This window comes from Cinclus cinclus, chromosome 1 (assembly GCF_963662255.1).
Source record: "Cinclus cinclus chromosome 1, bCinCin1.1, whole genome shotgun sequence".
Taxonomy (NCBI): domain Eukaryota; kingdom Metazoa; phylum Chordata; class Aves; order Passeriformes; family Cinclidae; genus Cinclus; species Cinclus cinclus.
Window position 1 is genome coordinate 58,152,296 of NC_085046.1, and position 22,816 is coordinate 58,175,111.

A 22,816-nucleotide genomic window follows, 5' to 3' on the forward strand; every position below is an offset into this window, starting at 1 on the left:
GTGTGGTTCTCTTTCTGACTGCAGCACAGCAATGACCTCTGTATGACACCAATAAGAAATGAAAGTTTTATTTCAAAGCTAACACCTGATGAGCATCTTGCCAATTTTGGTGTTGGTACTTCAGCATTAATGCTGTGAGACAGAAGGGTAGATTTTGGCACATTGCACTTTACCTGTACTAACATTTGGGGTCAGTCATGGTCCTGTTATATATCTATGCCAATTACTAAAATTCTTGTTCCAGTTGTAATATCTAGAACAGCATTAATATGTTCTACTTCATCAAAATAGTATGTTCACACATACGTGGTTTCACAAAAATTGTATTTACATTATTGAATTTTAACAAGACTATCTCTGGGTGATGAAGCTTTCCAATTAGGGACACTGATTTGAATCACTGCCCAAGATGAAAGCCAAACAGGCAGCTGCTTGTAGGTTGATAACCAAAAGAGCCACTTCTTTGAATCTGGTCTCTGGAGATGTAGGTTTAGTTTCTGTCTAGGTCTGTATATGGTATTTGCCATCACATCTCTGCAATTTGCACCAGCCTAAAATATAGTTTTAGCATCCAGGACAAAGAAAGAAAAAAGATGTGGGCATGAATTTCCACACATTGCTCTACTTTTCTTGGGTGTCTGGTAAATCTCGATTTTGATATCTGACACAGAATCATCTCAAACCCGCTCAAAATCTGGGTAGGGGAGAGTGAAACAATCATTAATTCCTACAGATAAAGTAAAATAAAGCCATGTAAAGCCACTGTCCAGAATCCAGTCTTAAACAATTTAGATACCTCCCTGAAGGTGACAGCTCATTTACAAATGGTTTACACTGATATCAAATATAAAGTAGGAACACATTAGGATCACAGAAGTGGCTAAGCACTCTCCCTCTATTAATGTCATAGAACTTTTACAGTTTATACCACTGAAGGTTTCAAACCAAAATTTCAGGACTGGAATCATCCACAGCTAAATGGCCAGAGGACTACATACACAGGTATGTAGCATTATACATCTATGAGAGGTCTCAGAGCTTTCACTTTTATTTAGTTCTTCATCTGAACTTTCATTTTTCTTCAAGTGGCTTGCACTGACGTCTCCAGCTGTCTTCAAGGTGATGTAGATCTAATTCATATGCAGTAAGTGTCTAGTGTAGTCATAGCTATTGTTTGACGGAAAACCACGGACAGAAAAAAAGACATTCCTAATACAAGTAGGTATATACATGCACAGTAGGCAAACTGCCTCTGTACAATACTTTGAACCATCAACATCCTGAGTCTTTGTGGCACTTAAACCATGTGGCAAAATGCAGAACACCATCTGAGAGACCACTGTCCTGATCAGGTATTGAAAGTGATACATAAATTAACAGGATAATCTAACAGTATTTGGAAGGTGTCTTCCAAAGCAGCAGTAAAAATGACAAATATTTACACTTCTGTCTGAATGAGGCTATTTAAAATAGAGCAGCTTAATTAAGACTATGAAATTAATTGCTTGTGACCACGCAAATTAAAATTCTGAGCTAATTCTGGGTGTTCTTTCCTTCCAGTGCTACTGAGTTGAGGGAGTGAAGGTGAAGGAAGGAAATGGCCCTCCTGGAATACTTGATTAAATTTCAAGATGCCTGGACTTTCCTCTCCCTGGAAAGTTTTACACAAAAGTCAATATTCCACAATTACTCAGTGACACAAATATTCAAGAGCAGGAAAATATTTTTCTTTAGCTTGCACTCATAAAAGGCACTGATCCATTTCAATCAGAGTAGACTTAGAAGGGAAGAGGCTAACCATTGGCTTCTCCTACTTTAATTTCATATAGCATAAATACTTAATTCCATTACTGAAGCGGCAAATGCAGCCTATTCCTTTAAATGTATTTATGGCATAATGGCATAATAAACCATCTCCATGTAAAAAAACCCCAAGTATTTACCATTTGAAAAGATTCATAGTTTAGGCCTCCAAAAGTAATAGATTATTTGTAACAGTCTACATGAAAAAATAACGAGTCACAGTTCCCTCTCACTATGCACCCTTTCATTATGAATAAGAACTTAAAAATATAAGTGCAGCAGAAAAGCTCCAGTGTTTCTGACATCACAGGACCCCACTCCCTTTCCATCTGAATCCATCCTAGAGCAGATCCTATGAACCAATAGGTTGCTCTCATATTTTTATAAAAGCCCTTTGTTCATTTTCTTCTTTCAATTAAGTCCTGGCTCACAACTGTGTTTCCTCCTGTTCCAAGGAATGTGGAGGGATATGGCAAGATGCTGGAAGAGATGCCAGCTTCTGAAGCTTAGGGTGATGCAGAGGTTTTGGCCTGTGGAAAGAACGTCGGCTTTGTACACGTCTGGCTGCTGCAGACCTGTAATTCCCTTCTACATCAAGCAACATTTTCTTCTCTTGAGGCTCCTTCATGTAAGAGTCTTCCAGCCCTTCAAACATAAGCAGAGTATTCTCTTCTTGTGAATTCTCTGACTTGAAGCTAACTTCAGAACAATAACCTGAGTTTACTGTCTCTTTGTTATTCATATCTGTGCCTGATTCCCAGAAGAGATCAGGTACATTTGGGTCACATGAAGCAATGTACTCAGAGACAGCAGAAAGAGATATATTCCCTCTGTTTTCCAATGAAGAATAGTTTTGTGTCCAAGGCATTTGAAGACAAGAAGGGAAGAAGTGGAGGGGATTCACTGCAACACTTCCATTTTGGTTTAGCTGATCGTCTGAAGAGGAGTATTCTGTCATTTCAACATCATGGTCCATATCACCTAGAGAGCACAATTAAATAAAAACATTTGTTTTATATTTGTACACACTTTATCTCTTAGTATACTGGCTATTGGCTTTGCTTTTGGCCATTTTTATGAAAGTCTTATGAAAGTGAATGGTTTAAGATTTTTTTCTTTTTTCCGAAGAAACCCACTCTGTATAAAATTCTATCTTGGACAGCCTGAAATTGAGTTAATTAAACTTCTTATCCTTGCTGAATGTCAGGCAAAGCTTAGCTCAGTGTTTAGGATGAGCAACTGCCTGTTTCAGATAGTTAGGAGATGGAGCCATCATCTGGTCACTAAGGTGTATCTTTATCTTGAAACAGTCCTGATGCTCACCAAGAAAGTATTTCAGAAGTTTTTGAAACAAATTGTACTCTTTCAAGTAGCAGAGGGTTTGACTCCAGGGAGTCAATTCCTTATTGATCAGAACTTATGATCAGTTTTGTGTGTATGCTAAGTATGTAGAGAAATTTAACATTTCCACTCTTGCCTTCCAGTTTCCATTGTTTTTTAAAACTTTTTAATTAAAATTTTAATATAATTTTCCTATTGGTAGAATTTTGTTAAAGAAATCGTTCAGAGGACTGTTTCAGACAGTAATCAAGGTATATGCTTATTAGCTTGGGAAATCTAACTTTGCAAAACACTAAGAAATACAGCAGTCAAAAATCCAGTGATTTTGACATATCAAAAATACCCACAAACTTACACATACCACTTCCTAATAACTGAGTTATAAATAAAGCAATTAAATGCAGGAAAAGAAAAAAGGCAAGCAAGAAAATGTTCTGCAGGTCATGTCAACATTCTGTGTTAATATTCTCGGGGAAAAAAAGTGAAGAGAATTTCAATGTGAATAAGTGTCAAGGTGAAATTTTCCTTTTGGAATGCTGCTCATTGTTCACACTTTCAATCAGGATATTGGACTGTAATTCACAGTCCTTTAACTAATCCAGTGTTTATTTTAGAACATCATTTTAATAATAAACAAAGATGCATTATTAAGAAATTGAGTACTGAAACCAAACACAGACCTACAGGCCACTCCAGTAAGGAAAGTGATGTGCTTCCTCTAATTACCCTTGAACTAGCACATCTTCTGAAGGGACAGAAACCAGAACAGAAGAAAAATAGAGCTTCCTTTTCTATTCCTTCTCAAGGGGTTGTGAAATTCTTCTCATGTCAAAATTAGCAATATTCACTCTAAGCCTGAGGTGTTTGTCTGAACAAAATTTCATCAACCAGCTACAGAATACTTTCAACTTACTTTTTTTGCTGATGCACAGAGGACACTAAGACATGTATTTGTGACCGTAGATTCCACAAAAGTGTATTCACGATGACACTGACTTTTGCATTTCATTGCACAATCCCTGCAGTGCCCTGTGTTCTATTCAATTATAATATCTGAACTGTGGACCTGACTCACCTCGTTTGAAGCACTGCCTGACTTGATTATAAAAATGAAGACCAGTTTTATGGTGTGGAAAATTTCCACACAGCAGAAGTTAAAGGGCAACTGCAATATTAATTTAAACCCAGAGTCAATTTAGTTTTAAGGCTCTAACACATTAGAAGCAACAAGTTATTTGCTGAAACAAGAAAGCTAAGCCTTCTTCTAGTTTCAAAATAAGGCAAGGATTAACATAAATTCACAGTTTAACGATTAAGGCCTACATGGAATTCTGCTTCTCCACAATTCTGTTGTGTAATTATCCCCACAAGGACCCTCTGATGCATTTTAGTAAACATGATTAATTTTAAATCCCTTTCTTATGTAATTTAATGGTGCACCAGTAGTGTCACTGAATAACTGTAGTGTATCAGTGGGGCATTTTTGCTTCCTGGATACTCGAAAAATAATCTGGACAAATGTTCACCACTAACTCAAGGCTTCTTAGCAGCAGAGTCAAAAAAATTATTCCTTTTAGGGAATTCAGGTACCAGTTTTATCATCTAGGACTGACTAACCAGGAAACCTAAAGCCTCTTGAAAATGCATGCCCAATATTCTGGCACGTGGAATACTATTCTCTTGGCACTTAAAATATTCAAGTGAAAACAAAGAGAAGGACCCTTATCTGCTGTAAAAGTAACAGGGCATTGGACCTCAAATAGTTGAACAGCTCTTCTGAGGAAGGAAAATAGGAAGACATTTTGTTAATTAAGTCAGAAGGAAATAAAAGATGTTTAGTTGTACAAAGAAATCAGGAAAGAAGAGAGATTTTCTGAAAGAAGAAAAAAACAGGAAAATGTTTACTTCTCAGGATTTATAAGAAGTCTGGTTAAAAAGTAAAGGTGGCAATATCTTTTAAAGTATTACATATGTGTTGATTCTGAGAGAACAGATCTGGGTCGGTCGACTGGGCCATCTGCTAGCAGGAAGGAATCTGTTGATTTATTGCTGAGCCGGATTGGAGTGAGCCGTCTGAAGTGGTCTGGGGAGTATGGGATCTGTACTCGGGCCCTTTGTGATGGTACCACAGTGTCTTCACTAGATAACCATGGTGAGAACTTCATGTAGATGCTTTGGTCATCATCAGCTGAAAATACTGGGTTATCAATTCCTAAAAAAAAAATCACGGGTGACAAATAAAAGTAATTAAAATAATTTCTTGATAATGCAGCCAGATGCTTTATAAAAAGGGAAAGGCTTTTGGAAAAAATGGGCTGATGGGATGGTATGGGTGTGACTAAGTCAATACACAGACCATTACACACACATATACCTTGGTTATTGATAGACATATATTGGATTTCAATTAAAGAGAAAAATCGGTTGTCACATCAAATTTGCAATTATGTTAGGGATATCTTGAGACAAAAAATAAAATCAATAAAATAATCAGTTAAGCAAGAAAAAAATAAGAGCATAGCATAAAATAACTGCAGAAAATTAAAATTAAATCCATAAAAAGCAATAAGAAACTGGGGAAAAAATGTGGGAAAAAAAACCTTCACCACTCCCTAAACAGATGAGTGTGAGGTCGCTATGGCAGGTCCCAAAACAATCAAAAGATACAGGAACCTGTTCAGACAGTTATCAAGTTTGACAGACTTTTACATAAAGATTTTGCATCTTGCCATCCACTTATTTCTGGATGTCTTTATACATACTGTAACATAGAATTTGTCATGAAGTAGTGTCAGGTATAAACTGAATTTAAGGGTGTCTGCCACACGAGCACAGGCATAAGTGTTTTTCTTCACTGCAGGCACCAATTACACATGAAGCAAACAGTGGCATGCTGAAAAAATTTAAACACAGAAGTGCTGAAGAGAAATACTCCGTAATGAAATATGAAATATGAACAATGAAATATTTCTTTACTCCGTAAAGAAATATTGTTTCTGTTATATATGGTTATAAGCTTCCAATCTCATATTTTGGAGTCTTTCAGGGCTGGAAAGTAAGGGCATTGAGTGCTCAAGAAATGCTGCAAATCTACCCTTTCCAGTGACTTCTATAAGCCTGTAAGGATCTGATGGGATTGTGAATATAAAAGGAAAAATCTTGCCTGAAATAAGAAGAGCAAAATTTATCACAGCAAAGTCCCAATGCAAGTGAAGAACAATTCTAGAGGACTAGTATTAACTGGTCTTGTGAGGTAAGACAATTCCAAAAATAACATTTACTGTGGTAGAAATAATTAGTGGCTTTAAAACTGGTTTAGGTAGTCATGTTCATAACTGCTGTCAGTTTCAAATGTGATGCTCCCCATACCTCCAGATATCCAACATCAATATTAAGCAAAAGTATTTTCTAACTGAACACATAAAATCAAACTCAACCAACGAAACAAAAAAAAAACCAGGCTAACTCATCGGCATTTCTAGTATATTTTCTCATATTTGAGGAAAAATAGAACCTTTGTAGGTAATAAATATTTTTTACCAGCAGGAGTATCTGTGAAATTTTGTTTCGTCACATTAGCCAGGAAATCAACTCCTTTGCCTAGATGCAAAGTCTCATAATCATTATTTTCTTCTGATTCAGAAAACTCCAAATCTAGGGAGAAAAAAAAAAAAAAAAGAGTGCAATTTCATTAGAGATTTGTATCTGTTCTGACAAAAAATGCTATTTTCTGCTGGTTTGATGCTGTCATGGTTATCAAAAATACACCTTTAACAAGATCTTTGACACAGATTGGCGTTAGTATAATGACTAGTTTCAAACCTAATGAGGTCATTGCTGCTTTTACTGCAGTAGAATATGTTTTGCAATAGCTGCTAAACCACTTGTTAAGACTGTCTTCCAATTAAATGGAATGTCTTCCAATTAAATGTTTTTGGTTTTCAGTAGATGATGACATCTATATGCAGAGTTCTTTAATAAGACAATATTGAATGACCTACTAATATTTGGAAAGCTCTTCCCAAGCAAAGTAGTTCTAGAATTTTACTAGATTGGGATTACTGTACTGCCCCTCTCAGTCAAACATATATAATACTCAGTAAATTGTTCAAAGAAGATGCATAAGGAAGAATATATTTGCTTGAACCTACTGAGAAAAGATCAATCCCTCTCTATTTTACTTGAGTTGTTTTAGAGATCCAGGCATCAAGAGAGGGAAAAATACAAATCAACGGCTTTTAGCCACATTTCAGCTATGAAGTGACATGTATTATTTTACAATTATATAAAAACAAACATGCTAGCACCCACCACATCTTGCCATGCCTGACATCAATGTCAAAAAAAAAAAGGCTAAGACCATTGGCCAATGGCTAATGGAAAAGAATTTTGGGCTTTATATGCGCCACCAATTTTTGCTAGGGATAGTCCCCAGGCTGGTCAGCTTCTAATTACATTTCCAAGTCTGACCCATGTGATAGAACCATTCATGAAGGGTGAAGCAGTTCTGGCAGTGGCCTCTGACTGTGTGTTCCTCCCAAAGCTATGCCCTCCTTTAGTTATATCATGCTTGCTTAGCCTCAACTCTGATTCAGACCATTCTAAAACAGTGGATTTTAACTCAGATAAGAATCTCATTACAGCTACTGAATTCTATAGGGCTGATGTCTTAGGTAGACGTATCCTGCTGTAATGAAAAAAAGCTGGCAGCTTTGTGTACCTTATCCAAACAGAGGCTGAAAGTTCATTTATATTGTAGCCACTTCATTGTTTTGCTTACAGAATATAAATGTGATACTTTTAAAATGTGAGCAAAAAGGCCAATTAAAAATTTGTTTGTCATCCAGACTCCTAAAAAAACAACTTCTAAACACTGCATTTAAGCATGAAGCAGATCACCACTCCAAGTTCAGAACTATCACTAGAAGTCCCTTTTTACTATAAGATTTGCTGTGACATATCACAGAATATTTTAGTGATGCTTTACTGGTAGTGCAGCTGGTAAAATTCAAATAATAAAAACAGTCTAAGAGTCTTTTTACCTTTTTCCTTCAAAGTAAAATCTTGTACTGGATTTTCTGAAGGAATGTTTCCATTTGGTATGACACTGCTATTTCTCTGAAAAGAAAACAAGAAGTGACCAAAAAAGTGACCAGAAAGTGACCAAAAGTGACCCTTTGAAATGATGAGTCCAGCAGAATAACCCTGAAATCCATTATAATCTTTGTTTTAAACTCAATATGGATGCCACTAATTTCCCACCTACACTTGAAGTGTGTACAGACAGGGTAAAAGAAGAAACTTTGGATCTTTTAAAGGTGTGTGTTCCCTCTTAGTTTCACATAAATTTGGTTGAATGCTCCATGCTGTCGAGCTATCCTGCTACCTCTATCCTGCAAAATCTCCCCACAGTGTAGTAGCGTGGTTCAGGGTCTGTTGTTTTCCATGTGATCAGAAATCTCTCACCCAAAAGAAGAGTCCCAAAGCATAGAGAAGTGCAGAATGTGAGAAGAAGCCCCTTGAGTTTAAACCTCCTAGATTAATCCCTTCTTAATTAGGTCCTCTAAATGTATGAAGTTCTATAGGACAGAGATAAATACAGAACATAGGACCCTTCAGAGTCCTCCCTACCCTTCCCACTCATTAGTTTGTTTAATAGGTGGCTACATCTGGGTCCTTGTGAAAGTATTTTTACCCTTTTTTGGCCCCGGTCTCGTTTGTGGATTTTATTGAGCTTCTTGGAATGGTTTATTCCTAGTTTGGTACTCTTGAAAGATTCTAAGCGCTTCCTCATTGTCCTATGGAAAATCTCCTTGTCTTGTTTGTCATCTTCACTGTGCATGATCTCATGTCGACTGTACAGGTGTTTGTGCTGTGGCCAGGAAGGGAAGACAATATTCATTTACTTAGAAGTACAGATGAAAGCCCTGAATCAATGCATTCAATCAGTGTCACGAAAATGTAAACAACTCCAGAAGAAAGAATGAACTAAAGACTAGTCTGAAGACATTAATGAAATTCCCATTTTTCTTTTTTCTTCATGAAACAAGGAATTTTAAGTGTGTAAGAGTGGACTGTCATTCAAAGTAAGCCTCTCCCTCTAAGTGTCTGAATCGCTTCACTTGATACACTTCATTTAGTCCTCATTTGCTGCACACAGTTCTGTATTCCACTGGCCCCAGTGATTTCAAACACACTAGCTCTTTTAAAAAGCTATGTTCTTAAATGAGAAATCATACAAAGACCCAGTCTTCCTCAAGGGTGCAGATTTTGCAGTGTGTTCTCTCCTTTTGGGTTTCACTCACAAGTTTTGGTTCCTATTTCCTCTTAGTTTTAGATTGGAAAACAGTCCAATTCTAGCCTCTTGCTCTCACCTCCTGCCTGGGTTTATACAGGTATTGTTGTAGGGTGTGATGAGCGAGGGTATCTTCCGTGTCCCGGATACTTTTCCTCCTCTGCTCTAAAGCTTGCATGTCAAGGCAAACAGGTCCAGCTTTTTCTCTCCTGAAGAAAAACATAAACCGTGGTTTTCAAAATCAGTGATTGCTGAAGAGGAAGAAAAACCAGGAAGATGAGGAATGAAAAGGAGAAAAACAAGATGAAGTTTAAAAAAAAAAGAAGAGTAAGAACTGGCTAAATGAGAATGGGTCAGTAAATGCCTAATGGGAAATGTGAAAAGATCATTGGTTTTTGTCTTTTAGGGGGATATAGCATTAATTAATTTCACAGTTTACATGACACATGGACTGTTCAGTGACAGATCCATCAAAAAGTTAAGGAAGGGGCATTTTTTTTCCTCACCTCCTTACTTTTTCTGTAGCAAACACAGAAATAACATCTAGCCCTGTATATAACACTTGGTGAACCAAAGGCAAATGAAACAACTCTATTGTGAATGTCTGCTTTGTCTTACCAGCCTTTACTGAAAAAACCTGTGTGTAAAATGCAACATTATAAATCCATATATACCCGTTTTTTGTAGGAGAAAATATTAAAAAATTAAAGTTCAAAAAAGTAGTGACTGAAGCCCCTGTAATTTGCATTTTTCAATTTTTTTTAGCAGTGTTTCAATTTCCTCTCATATACCACCCTGTCAGTCGACATTACTTACAATAAATAAGAGACAGAGCTTTCCACAGTGCTTGGGAGTGGAGTGCTGAAATCCACATTTACCATGTTGTCTGTACTTGGAGAACGTATAAATGCCAGCGAACCTCTACGTTCTCCCTGGTCATGGGAAAAAATAAGACATATTACAGCTATAAAAAACCTAGGACAAAATGTGTATCAGAATACAGATAATTTGTGAGACTATATGCAGATGGCACAAAAAGCATGGGAGGAGTTGTATCTAGGTAACAAATAAAAAACAATTTTTTGGTTTTATGGTTTCTTTACATTGAGTGACATTATTCCAGCAAACAAAGCAATAAGAAATTCTATTCCACTCTCAGGAATTGATTTTGAAGAGGTGAATGATTTCCTGTGCCTCAATAGATTCAGTTTTACTTTGCACAGCATTGCAATCCAAGAGCATAGGAATACACACACAGATGTTCATGTATCAAGACAGCACCACACTTATCAGTAGCATTTTCAAAGACTCAACACTAAGTTTTCTGTTCTGTACCAGACTGGAAGCAGCAAATATTAAGTGATGATAGAAATCTAGAAGACTATCAGGTTATGGCATGACAAGATGAGGTATTGAAGAGATGAGATTTTTTTTCACTTTTAAAACTATAGTGTCATAGAAGTGAACTGCTGGGAAAGCTCAGTTTTAGGTCTAGGTACTTTTCCCTACACCTTAAGTAATCTCTTGCTTAGCTAAAATGTATCTGTTGAGTGACATTGTGGTTACACTGGCTGAAACCATCTACAGTTTTGAATCACAACAGAGAGAAATCAGATAGCGGGTCTCTAGATTTTGAACAGTAAGAATCAAGAAAAATCATCTCCCTTGCAGAACAGAGATTTTATCTACATTTCTCTAACTTTAACTGCACTGTGTTCCCTTTACATTTTCATATTCATGGAGCAATACAAATAAATATTTGGGGGTTTTTTTGCTGTGGTAGCTCACATACATATGACAGTATGTGGGTTACCAATGGCCTGAAGAAATAAACTCTGGCCTCTGCAGGCAGAAGACCTGAGGTTAATAAAACTGAATTCTGGGAGAACATCATCCCATCCATTTTCTTAAGTGAATCTGACTTTCTTTTCAAATGAAGTTTAATGGTTCATACGTAAATCAGACAATATCATCAGTGAAAGAATTTTAGCCAGAACAAGTTATGAACCACGAGTATTGTATTTTAAGTCACTTCCCTTCAGTTGCTCTGGATTATTTTCATTTTTCTTGGCTTAGGTTCTCCCCTCTCAACTGCAAGGAACTTACTTAGATTGAGACTGAACTCTCTCAACTCTTATTTATTACATAGATGCAGCATAGCAGCAGAGTTGAACAAAGAAAAAGATATAAAATAAATTTTAAACTCCTCCATTTCTTGCAAGTAAGAAGAGAGTAGCTGGGGGAGGCAGGTCTTTTCCTGGAAGAAATAGCTTCAGTTTCAATGTCAGCTTGTAATTCAGCAATATTTAGTTCAAAGATATATTTGAAAAGTGAAGAAAAAGTTGTTAAAGTAGTGTACAATTAAGGTGAGAAAGATGAAATTACTTTAGGATTCACAACTCATAATTATTTTCTGCTGGAAGAAAATGTCTTGCAAAACTTCTGTAGAACTTGGAGAACTTTCTATTTCTTTTTCTGCTATTATCAGATCAGTTGACATTTCCCCAAAAGAATTTGTCTGCAAGGAACAATGTATACAAATAGCATTGTGTAAGGTAACAAAAAAACAGTCCCCTTGTGTTTTGCCTCCTAAAAAAGATTAATCTAACTTTTACTATATGGGATCAAAGACATTATTGGGTAAAGATTCTGATCCTAAATCTGCATGTGACAATGGTCTATAAAACCTTTTGCATCTGTTAGAGAAGAAACACTGTAATAAATCTACTGAACAGATTCAGCAATGAATCTGAACGTGAGTTTCATGGTCATCCATCTCAAAGTCATTATCCAACTTTCTTCCTCTGAGGTGTGACCCAGAAAGTGTCACAATAAAGAAAATTAGTTCTTGAGCTCAGATGGTCTAAAAACCAAATTGATAATTTACAAAATCTCAAAAGGAAGAATTTGCTTGTCTTGTGAACTATTCTCCATTTCCCATACTAACATAATTTCTGAATCTCATCTTGTTTTTTTTTAAATTCAACTTCCAAAATTATGTTTCATTGGAAGAAGACAGCCCAGCTGTAACTCATTTTCAAAAAAAAAAGAAAAAAAAAAAGAAAAAAAGAAAAAAAGAAAAAAAATAAAAAAATAAAAAAGAGCTTAGCAGTAGTAGCAGCAATATCAACATATTAATAATTTTTATTTAAATTAAATAAATTGACTGATACATCACCAAGCTGAAAATTAATTAAACTAATTCAGTTGGAGATTATGGGCATGGAGAGATTATGATTCAAAGACAACTTTAAAAAATATTCAATTTAAAACTACACTATAACAATACTGTGCATTCACGGCTGTTTGTAGTTTCATCCTGAGGAAAATTAGGAATCCTTACACAGTCAGGCAACACTGCAGAAGGTCAGAAACTTTCTTCAAATCTCCTTTAAAAATGTCTCCTGTTTCAAGTCTTAAGTTTCCCCTAACTTCACAATTCCTTGATTGCAATTGATACTTGTAGCATATTACTGAATTGCAGGGGTTATGGTTCCACTGAATTAAAGTAACTTTTTTTTTTTTTTGGGTGCATGATACAGTGATTTGGCAGATTGGGATTAGCAGACCCATACTTTAGCCACATCTGCACATCATTTTGAAAGTGAGCTTCTTCAAATCAGATTTTCATATTTTTCATCACATAGAACCAACTATCCTGTGGGAGCCAGACCCTGTTGACACATTTAGAAAGACAACACCCCTCCAGAATTACAGTATTTTTTTCATGCAATGAATATAGAAGCAAAGACATTCAATAAAATGCAACAGAAATGCACACTGTACTAAGTAAAATATACTAGTATTTGGTGATCGGGCACAATATTGAGGGCTACAGCTTCTCAAACTTGCAATACCGACACTCAAAACACATAAATAAAATATATTAAAAAAAATAATAAAAAGGAGGAGAAAAAAGGAAAAAAAACCCAAAAAGCAGACCTTATGTGGAAATAGTTTTCCTTTAGGCATCTCCTGCAATATATCAACTTTAGGTTATAGTATAAATTTTAAAAAGTCAAATTCCAAATTATGGTATAATATGTCAACAAGTATTCATAAGTACCTCAGCCACATAGCTAATTGCATCCTTCAGGTTGAGCTCATGGAAAACATTAAGGATTTGGTCTCTTGATTTTTGAGCAGACCTTCTCATCAGTATTTTTCTGAGGAATTTCCTATCAAAATTGGACCACCTGATAATTTAAACAAACTGTGTTAATGGCAACAAGCATTTTTAGTTTCAAAGCATTTTTAGTTTAGCATAAACTATATTTTTGAGCTAAACACTTTGAAAAAAAGGTGAACAGTGGAATGTGAGGGATTTGTGTCTTGAAGCTTTTCAATTAGCATGTAAAGAAAGTCAAGGAAAAGCCTGCTACAGACTTATGCAGCTGTCACAAAGCATTTAATCAGTTCGCTCACCCAATGCTGCTAGGAGAGTGCTATGATTACAGTATCCCATTTCAGAGTCAGTAACACATTTTACACACTGGGAGATCATGCTACCTTATTTTTCCACTTCTGATTATGTTTAATTTTCTTCCCTTGTTGGGAAAGTAATCTGCTTTTCCCTAGGTGTATTGTAGGACAGCCAGACCAGAAAATCAGTTCAGAATAACAGTGCCCTTCCAGAAGCTCTACCAGGGCCTTATTCATGCCATTGATGTACTCTGCTCTGGGGATAGTAGCCATGTGTATTTTAAATCATTTACACTCCCAAGATTGTCTGATAGTAGAATATCTGTCATGTTTAGGGTCCAAAAGATAAAAGGCTGTTGTGCTTTCTTCTAATTTCTTTAACACTTCATCTGAAGAGCATGAGGCATCTTTGGAGACTATTGCTCAGAATGACTCTATCCATCTCACCCAATGGCTATTTTGAGTTTACAGCTTTTGATTCAGATTGCTTAAACCTTTTTGTGTTAAATATTATTCACATAATTGATGACTCTTCTCTGGCCAGAACATCTGACCAGCAGGCTCTAATTCAGGCTGCCACACCTGAGCCCAACAGTGAGGATGTTAGGGGTTGCCATTTCTTTATGGAAGCAGCACTTTCATGTACATAGAGTCCAAATGGCAGGCTCATTCAAAAGAAGATGGCCTCATTCAAAATACATTAGTCATCAAACCACATGCTCACCCATGAATCTACATTAAGCTATTCCTTTTATTCTCATTTAAGGGGTTTACTTTCTGGCATGCAAGAAGTCCCAAGCCAATCTGCCACTTTAAAAATATAGCTCCATCTTAGAGACAATATATCAAAACTGGAGTTGTATTTGCCTATATTACATATAGGCTACTGAAATTTATTCCCGAAAAGCAAACTACAAACTTAGACCAAAAGAAAGAAGATGTTCTGTCTGGAGTGCCTCAGGAAAATTCTTCACTGCGTAAATGAAGAGCAGAAGGAAAGGAAGGAGATTATAACTGGATGCAGGTGAGCAATTCTGCTTGAGTTCCAGTACAAGCTAGCTTCAGCCTAGGAATTGTATTGCTTTGCATGATAATGCTAAACCTAAGCTAACAGACTCAGCTTCTCAGAAAGAATTAGGGGTGTGCTCTGCAGAAAGCTAACACAATGACATGGCTTTTGGATTGGAATTGGCATGTTGAGTCAGCAAGAGGTCAGCAGGTCAAATCTGTGACTGTTTGCACCTATGAAGTGACCTGACTCCAGGGAGAGAATGTCCTAACTTGAAATAACACTCCTAAGGATGTCCAGATTTAATGTCCTTTTTTCCACATTTATTCATCTACATATGGAAGTATGTCCACCACAAAGGTAACACTGCACATATACTTTAAAGGAAGTTATGTATCTTTCAGCTGAGTAATTCTCCTTCTCTCAGGATGAATCAACTATTAATAGAGGGTATGGTTCATTATTGGTTTCAGACTAACAGGCTGAAACTGCCAGAGCAATTTCAGAGCACCCTCTGCCATAACTTTCAGAGGTGTCGAGCACATCCTTGTAGAGATAGGATGAACATCTAGCATAGTTGTAGCTGAAGTTTTTTAGTGCCTCCACACATAAATAGTGTTAATGAAATGTAGTATTACAAAGAAAAAACAACATTAACTTTCTAGGTGAAAACTTCTGCAAATAAGTCAGTTCTCTTATCTGAGAACAAGTCCTGTATGGGAAATGAGGCACCTGCAAAGGCATAATTTGAACTGTGGAAGAGAAGGGAAAGATTGTATTTCTAAGGGGACAAAAATACACTGTTTCGACATTTGCTGTATTTCAGTATTTTAAGTATGTGACCTCTTTAACTACATTTCACATCCTTGCTTTTCCTAAGCTCACAGACTTAAAAAGTTACAATATTTCCTAGCAGTATTTCAGGATTCTAAATTGATTACTACTTACTTGTCTCTCAGATAATGATGCCCTATTTGTCCAGAAATGTCTTCTATAGCAGAAAGAATGTGATCAAAGGCCTAGGGAAGCGAGAGTGGAATTAATATCTTTACAGAAATAAAAAATCATAATTAGAAAATAGCTCAATTTATTTCAAGTTAGACCAGGTGATTATGCAGAATAATTTTATGATTGTTAATTTTTTTCCCATTTACAGAAGTACTAACTACTATAAGCTTTTCTTCAAAGGTCCTGACCTTTCTAACCACTTCTTTATAAATTCATAAGTATTCTTAAATTACAAGGGTCTCAGCGAGAAGGTACTTAAACCCCCATTTTAGCATTCAATTTTAAAACTTTTATGGACTCATTTTACCATCTCCATTTCTGCCCTGTGAAGTACATTTGCCACTATTAGTGGAGGTGATTATTTCAGTTGAACAATTTCCCCAGTGAAAACAATTTCCCATTCTTTTTAGATGTTTCAGGAGTTCTTACTCCCCTCAGAGTAGAAGTAGGCACCATAACTTTTAAATATCTAGGGCAAAATTTCATACTGAGCATATTAGATGGCTGATAGAAATCTGGAGGCTTATAATTCTTGATTCAAACTGAAGCCACTGCAGGTACAATTTGGCCTTTTTCTGTGTATGGTTATTAATATTTCACTCTGAACATTGGAATGATTATTGCAGAAAATACAGGTGCTAGGTTTGGAACAGCACATCTGACATTTGACACTGTGAGGCTGTATCTCTAGTTCTGGGTCCAGTTCTGGGCCACTCACTTCAGAAAGGACTTTGAGAGGCTGGAGCATGTCCAGAGAAGGGAAACAGAGCTGGAGAAGGGTCTGGAGCACAAGTCCTGTGAGGAGCAGCTGAGGGGGGAGCTGGGGCTGTTTAGCCTGGAGAAAAGGAGGCTCAAAAGGAGACTCCCTACAACTGCCTGGAAGGAGGGTGTAGGGAAGTGGAGATCAGCTTCTTCTGCCATGTCTCAAGTCCCTTCCAACCTTGATGATTCTGTGATGTCTTATAGTCTTCCATCCTTTAACCTATATTTATATTGAAAAGTTATGTTTTCTTTTACTGAATGAAAACTTTATAATGTGGTGTGAAAGTGAATTAGAAGAGTTTGTGTTTCAAAATATGCTAAAGGGGTAAAGAAATCCAGGGACACACAGCATTCACACTGAATTAAAACTGTTGTCCTTAATCTGGAATTTCAGTATATAATTATCCTGTACTGGGCAGCAGATTATCTTTCTATGCAATATGCAAGCTACAAAGCCTGCTTTCGTACCTTTTCCAAAAATTAACAGTTTTTGAGAAAATAATTTTTTTACATGCTTTGCCCTAGCAATCATCAATTATTCTCCTCTTTTAGGTTCAGAGAAAAAAAGCATAATCCATCTGTGCTGTTTCCCCAGTAATCCCAGCCCCACTGAATTCTCAAGTGAAAGACCAGTTCATATGAATATCCTCTCACAGAACTCAAACCAAAGAGAAACAGCTACTTAGAAAAAACTTTTGAAATGTTTGAAGGATTTTGCTGTTTAAATTTCATAGCCCACTCCCTTTCAAAAAAAAAAAAAAAACCAAAACACATTTTCACTAGCAATTTTTTTTTCTCTTAAGGTGCTCTGTAAAAATCTGAAAGATGCTATGAGGTTGTGGTTTTTTTTAAATATCTTACTCTGCCATGAAGTTTCTCATTCAGTTTTGGCTCTCTGTGTTCAGTTTTCTTCACTTTCAGCCACTGTACCAAAGGTTTGATAGTCAGCCCCTAAGGATTGAAATGTGACAATAAGTACTTGGAAGTCCTCTTAGACTTTCCTCCAGCTGGTTAAACAGGAATAAAGCACATTTTTGTGTTATTTGGTGTTTTTCACACTTTCTCAGTTGATTTTTATTCCTTCTAGAAGATAAAATAATGCAGTATCCTCAGCCCCTATTACAAAGGTTTGAAAAGACAACAGTGGAAAAATATACTATCTATGGGAAGAATATGGTATTGGAAGACTAGAAGTGTTTCCTATGCCACTGAATGTGGTAATTTCTCTACAAATCAGGAGTTTGTGAACACAACTAAACTTTCTGTAATACACTTCAGAAAATAAGGCAAGCTGCTATCTACTGACATATTTTCATTTAAATAACTGTTTTTCATCCAGAAAGTGCTATTTTGTTTGGATGTTAGATACTTTCTTGTCCCACTGCTTGCTGCTATATTTTAAACCAAGGATTGAGGCTCAGGTAGATCAGCTTAATGACTGTATCTGCCCATTAAAAGCACTGTTCCCTATAGTTATTCACATGAGGTGAAGGATGTTTAATCAGATATTAACTTGGCACTATTAATACCAAGCAGCTAAGACTGAACAATTTTTAGCACAGAGGAAATTGTGTTTTGCCCCGTGTGGTCCCACATGAAAACATAAAATAGGATCTTTGTTACTAAAATTACAAATTCAATTATGCTTTCAGTTCAGTGAAACAATATGCAACCTTCAGCCAAGAACTGCTTTAAGCATTCAGTACTTTTGGGGGACTCCTTCTCCTTGCAAGAAGCATGCTTAAGAAGTTAAATTACCTGGAATATAACAGTAAAAAACACAACAATGATAGTTGTGCTGACAAACAGGTTTCTATCTTTCACTTTATTCCCATCCAGAAGTGCAACAAGAGCAAAAGCAACTGCTCCTCGTAGTCCACCATAGGACATCACCACCTGGTCTATTATCTCCAGCTGGACAGTTCTGTAGCGGTTAAGAATCCATGTCTGTATAATGACACCTGTAACAAACAAATGTCAGCATGTCTAGAAATACCCTTATGGAACGTTAATATCCCAGCTGTGTGTAACACAAATGGTGCCACCAGACTGCCTTTGGGACAATCTACACCACCTACTTCTGCCTCTTATCACCGTGTTGCATACTTGGTGCCTTTTCATTAAATCAAGCCAAAGGAATTAGGTGAATCTGCTTCTGTGAGCCAGCAGCTCTGAGAGTGCTGCCCTCTGGCACAGGCACTCCAAGGAAAGCTCTGCCATGTGCTGACCTTGGAAATTCCTAAAGAAAGAACAGATTTTCTAGCACTGTAAGCGGTGATATGCACAAGATCAATAAACAGAAATGGATTAAAACAGCACTGATTTAGGGAGTAAGTGTGGTACCTTTTGCAAATCACTGAAAATGACATTTAAGTCATTGTCTTCTGAAGGGTTGTTTAGTTATGTTAATGCTGTCTTCAGACCTACAGGTAAGATGCTGCCTGCAGGAGACCTAAGGCTCTAGATATCTCAATGTATCCTAGAACTCGCACCATACAGAGGGAAGACAGCTTCACCTCTTCTGTGACTGGCACAGCATGTGTGTCCCATGCAGGGCAGGGCTGTTAACCAGTGCAATACAGATTCTTCTCTTTTTAGAGAACTTTGAACTTGTACCAGGAGAAGTGTCTTGTCACTGTAAGGAGGGCCTTTTGTGCAGGGCACCTTGGAAATGCTACCAATCTGACTTCTCCAGGGAATGAGAACTGCAATTATGTAAGGCCCAATATCATCAGGTATTTAGTAATTTGTCAATGTCTAAGATCAATTACTTTAGTTCCTGCTTATTGTTATTACTGAATATTTACTATTTACTTATCATCACATCTATTACTGATTGCTAACTGCTCATTCGAGGAATACAAAAAAGTGTCAAAGACAAGACATGGAAAACTCTTTTAAACACCTCAGGCTCATTAGCAGTTACTGAAAGGCAGCTAAATGAACAATGCTTGCAGACTATCAGAAAAGGAGGGCAAACAGCTAGGCACTTCATTCAGATCAGGAGCTTCTAGACAGAATAAGAACACAGAATCTAGGAAAATTGCCAGCTAGATAGATGTGTGACCTGTCATTTGAATTTAAGTCAAGACAAATGGGCAAATAAGCTACTACTTTAACTTATTCCCAGGTGTAAGTACATACACCAAATTGCCATGTGTGTTACTCTTAACAAGTACTTAATTCTACACCTTTTTTGCTATTTTAGAAGAACTACAGCAGAACTACGTATCTGGGCAAATCATCACCGGTATTTTGAAATGTTTGCAAACTTATATGAACTCAGTAAATTGACAGCAGGTAATCCCTACGTGCCACAGCCTTATTTACTCAGTTTTTCATCAGTCCCTGAGAATTATTTCTTAAGTCAGAAAACCTGCAGTGTAATTACGTATGGTCTGATATCACTGTGTGCCTAAAACCTGAAGTCAACCATAACATTAGCTTAAGACAATCTCTTTAGTGCCAAACTGAAAGAGCTGAAGGAAAGATATGGCTGACAAGAGTCACATATTTTGTTAGGCTGCAAGTTAAAGAACAAAGTCCATTTTACTGGGAGATTTTGCCAATTCCATTTGCTGGGTCAACAAAGGTTAGCCACTGAATATTCGTATTAACTGCTGGGCTACTCATATGCTCACACATCATCAAAAATGAAATCCTGGTATATTTTTAACATATCAAGGAACTTACAGTGGTGGAACTTACTCTGCCACTCTAACCCAAACCCAACAATAAATTAAACTAAAATAAATTGAATGTTTTAAAAAGAACAAACCTAGAACTCAAAATTCTTTTCGGGGAGAGGGCTAAAGAATATGTGATTGCATCAACAATACAATGCAAGAACAGGAATGTCACCCACTTACCAATAACTCTGTACACTGAGATGAAGACCAGAGTCAACAGAATAAAAGCCGTATTCCAAGTCCAGATGTCTGGATCCACAGCTGAAATACCCAGGAACATGAAGATAATAGTTTCTGCTCCACTGGCTAGCATTTTCATAGTGTATCTTACAGTTGTAGAAGACTGTTCAGATATGTTAGCCTTGACATATTTCTGACAGCAAATGCCACAGAAGGTTATCCTAGAAAAAGAAGCAATTGTTCAGAAAGTATCTGTTGCAGTATTTAATATTATTTTCGTCTGCCTGTCACACAGTGATAAATCCCGCCATTAATTCCTAAGAAAAGGTACACTCAACAAGCACTTGTGAAGTCTACCCTAGGTAAAAAGCATATCTCAAACATACATGTTGATGTGGCCTCAAGTAGCCTGAAGACAGCATTTCATTAGAACATAATAGACTGCCATTCTCTTCAGATTATCATATTGCTTTCAATGCAAATTTTTAAACCTTATTTACATTAGACATTATCTTAAACTAATTATCTATTTGCAGAAAGATTTTCAGAGCTTGAATACACTTACTGTATCATCTACAAACATGACAAGCAAAACTGAGAAGAAAGGTATGCCAGGAATCAATGGGGACTAAGAGAAGAAAGACCACAGAGGTACTCAAGCCAAAACAGGCGACATTTAGGCAAACCTTAATGGCCAGCCAAGACAGAGAGAGAGAGAACAGAGAATAGTGACATTCACACAGTGCATTAGAAAAATACTGCTTCAGATTCAAAGTATAGGGAAAGATGTCAGCACAAATGGACAACTGTTAAGTTTGAAGTATTATTATAACAGAGAGGAAGGAGTGATCTCTGTATTTTGCAAAGGAGTTCTCATGTTCCTCAGTAGATACTGGAAAACTTGCATTCCCTTTCAAGGCTGAATGACAGTATTTGCAAACTGTAATCTAGTGCAGTGTCGACACAGTATTATCCAGCATAAACTTCATGAGTGTCATATTCTGCAGCTCCCATATGTTGTATTATAGTCCCATATAATTTAGGTTTTCCTTTCAGTGTTTTTAAAAATCATATTCCCTTCTCATCCCCTTTGTAGGCAGCAATAAAAAGAGACTTACGCTAAGATGGCGGAAAGAGAAAGCATCTCTGCTGTGAGGTAGGACAGGTAGGAAATGATAAACACAAATCCAGGTTCAATGATCCTCACGTGCTTGGTGAAACGACTGACCAATGAGAGCAGGAACGCAAAGAAAATGCCAACCAGTGTCCCACCAATGCTCACCACAAAGAATGACACTGAAAAACAAAACACCTAACACAGCTTAAACAATAGAAATACAATGGTTTGAACTAGTTCTTTTCCAGAGAGAAGACAGTAAATGGCCAGTAAATCACAGAAAAATTTGGAGCACTTGTCAAATTAATTTCTAGGCTCAAGGCTTTTGAGCACTTGGTATGTTAATGTAGCAGTCTGTAGAAAAAAAAGGCTACTTCTGTTAAGCCTCACCATTTTATTTTTATTCAAACTCACTACATTTCTTTGAACTGTCTTTTCCCATGTTCTGTAAACAAATGTTTTTACAGAAACATATTACTGAATATGACAAAGTCACTATTAAAACATTTATTCATAAGATAAGTTTGTTTCATGCAATGGTTGGAATGGGAAATAGTGACTAAATTTTTGGGCAAAATTTCTTGGTAGTTACTGGCAAGCATTATTTAATGGTGATAAGCGTTAAGGAATGGCAATGCCTGCATGCAATCTCAACTTTCCTGGAATGCAGGGAGAGTATAGGCTGAAATTAAGGATATGCTATTAAATACAAAGGAAATATATAGAGCTGTCAGGTTTGGTGGTCACAACAAAAGAACTCCACATATGTCAAGTCTCCTCAAAAGAAAACAGATCTGATTAAGTTTCCCAAATATTCAGGAATATTTATTTAATTATTTCCTTATGACATTTACTTATGCCATACAAGTGTATGAATATGAGTAATAATGGAAAGGGGTGAAAAACAACAGTTGCCAATAGCATAATAATATTTTTTTTAAAAAAATACTGCATACATACACCAATTGTGTGATACAGAACTCACTTCTACACACCTATGCCTTTGAGACATTCAATCCCCGTCACATTCTCTGCGCCTATTCCAACGAAAGAGTCAAACACATTGTACAGCACCTGGAAAGAAAAGTAGACTAATTTAATAATTGCTCCTGAACTGAGCCTATTAAAATAATGTCTTTAGGGGCATCAACATTATGAAGTCTGTAATTGTGTTTGACTGAAGGAAATTC

The 22,816-nt window shown here is 36.6% G+C and overlaps 1 protein-coding gene across 1 annotated transcript in view; it reads right to left on the reverse strand.

The window, feature by feature from the left end:
* Positions 1–5,108: 5,108 nt before the first annotated feature.
* Positions 5,109–22,816, reverse strand: part of SLC9A3 (solute carrier family 9 member A3) — a 49,527-nt gene continuing 31,819 nt past the window's right edge. Inside the window, exons 4-16 of the mRNA XM_062498361.1 lie at positions 22,622–22,700; positions 21,628–21,805; positions 20,510–20,730; positions 18,399–18,601; positions 17,502–17,591; positions 15,819–15,889; positions 13,506–13,635; positions 10,256–10,371; positions 9,519–9,648; positions 8,840–9,016; positions 8,187–8,262; positions 6,685–6,798; positions 5,109–5,356 (exon numbers count right to left, since the gene is read on the reverse strand). Coding sequence (XP_062354345.1) covers positions 5,109–5,356; positions 6,685–6,798; positions 8,187–8,262; positions 8,840–9,016; positions 9,519–9,648; positions 10,256–10,371; positions 13,506–13,635; positions 15,819–15,889; positions 17,502–17,591; positions 18,399–18,601; positions 20,510–20,730; positions 21,628–21,805; positions 22,622–22,700 — 1,833 coding nt within the window. The remainder of the gene's footprint in view (positions 5,357–6,684; positions 6,799–8,186; positions 8,263–8,839; positions 9,017–9,518; positions 9,649–10,255; positions 10,372–13,505; positions 13,636–15,818; positions 15,890–17,501; positions 17,592–18,398; positions 18,602–20,509; positions 20,731–21,627; positions 21,806–22,621; positions 22,701–22,816) is intronic.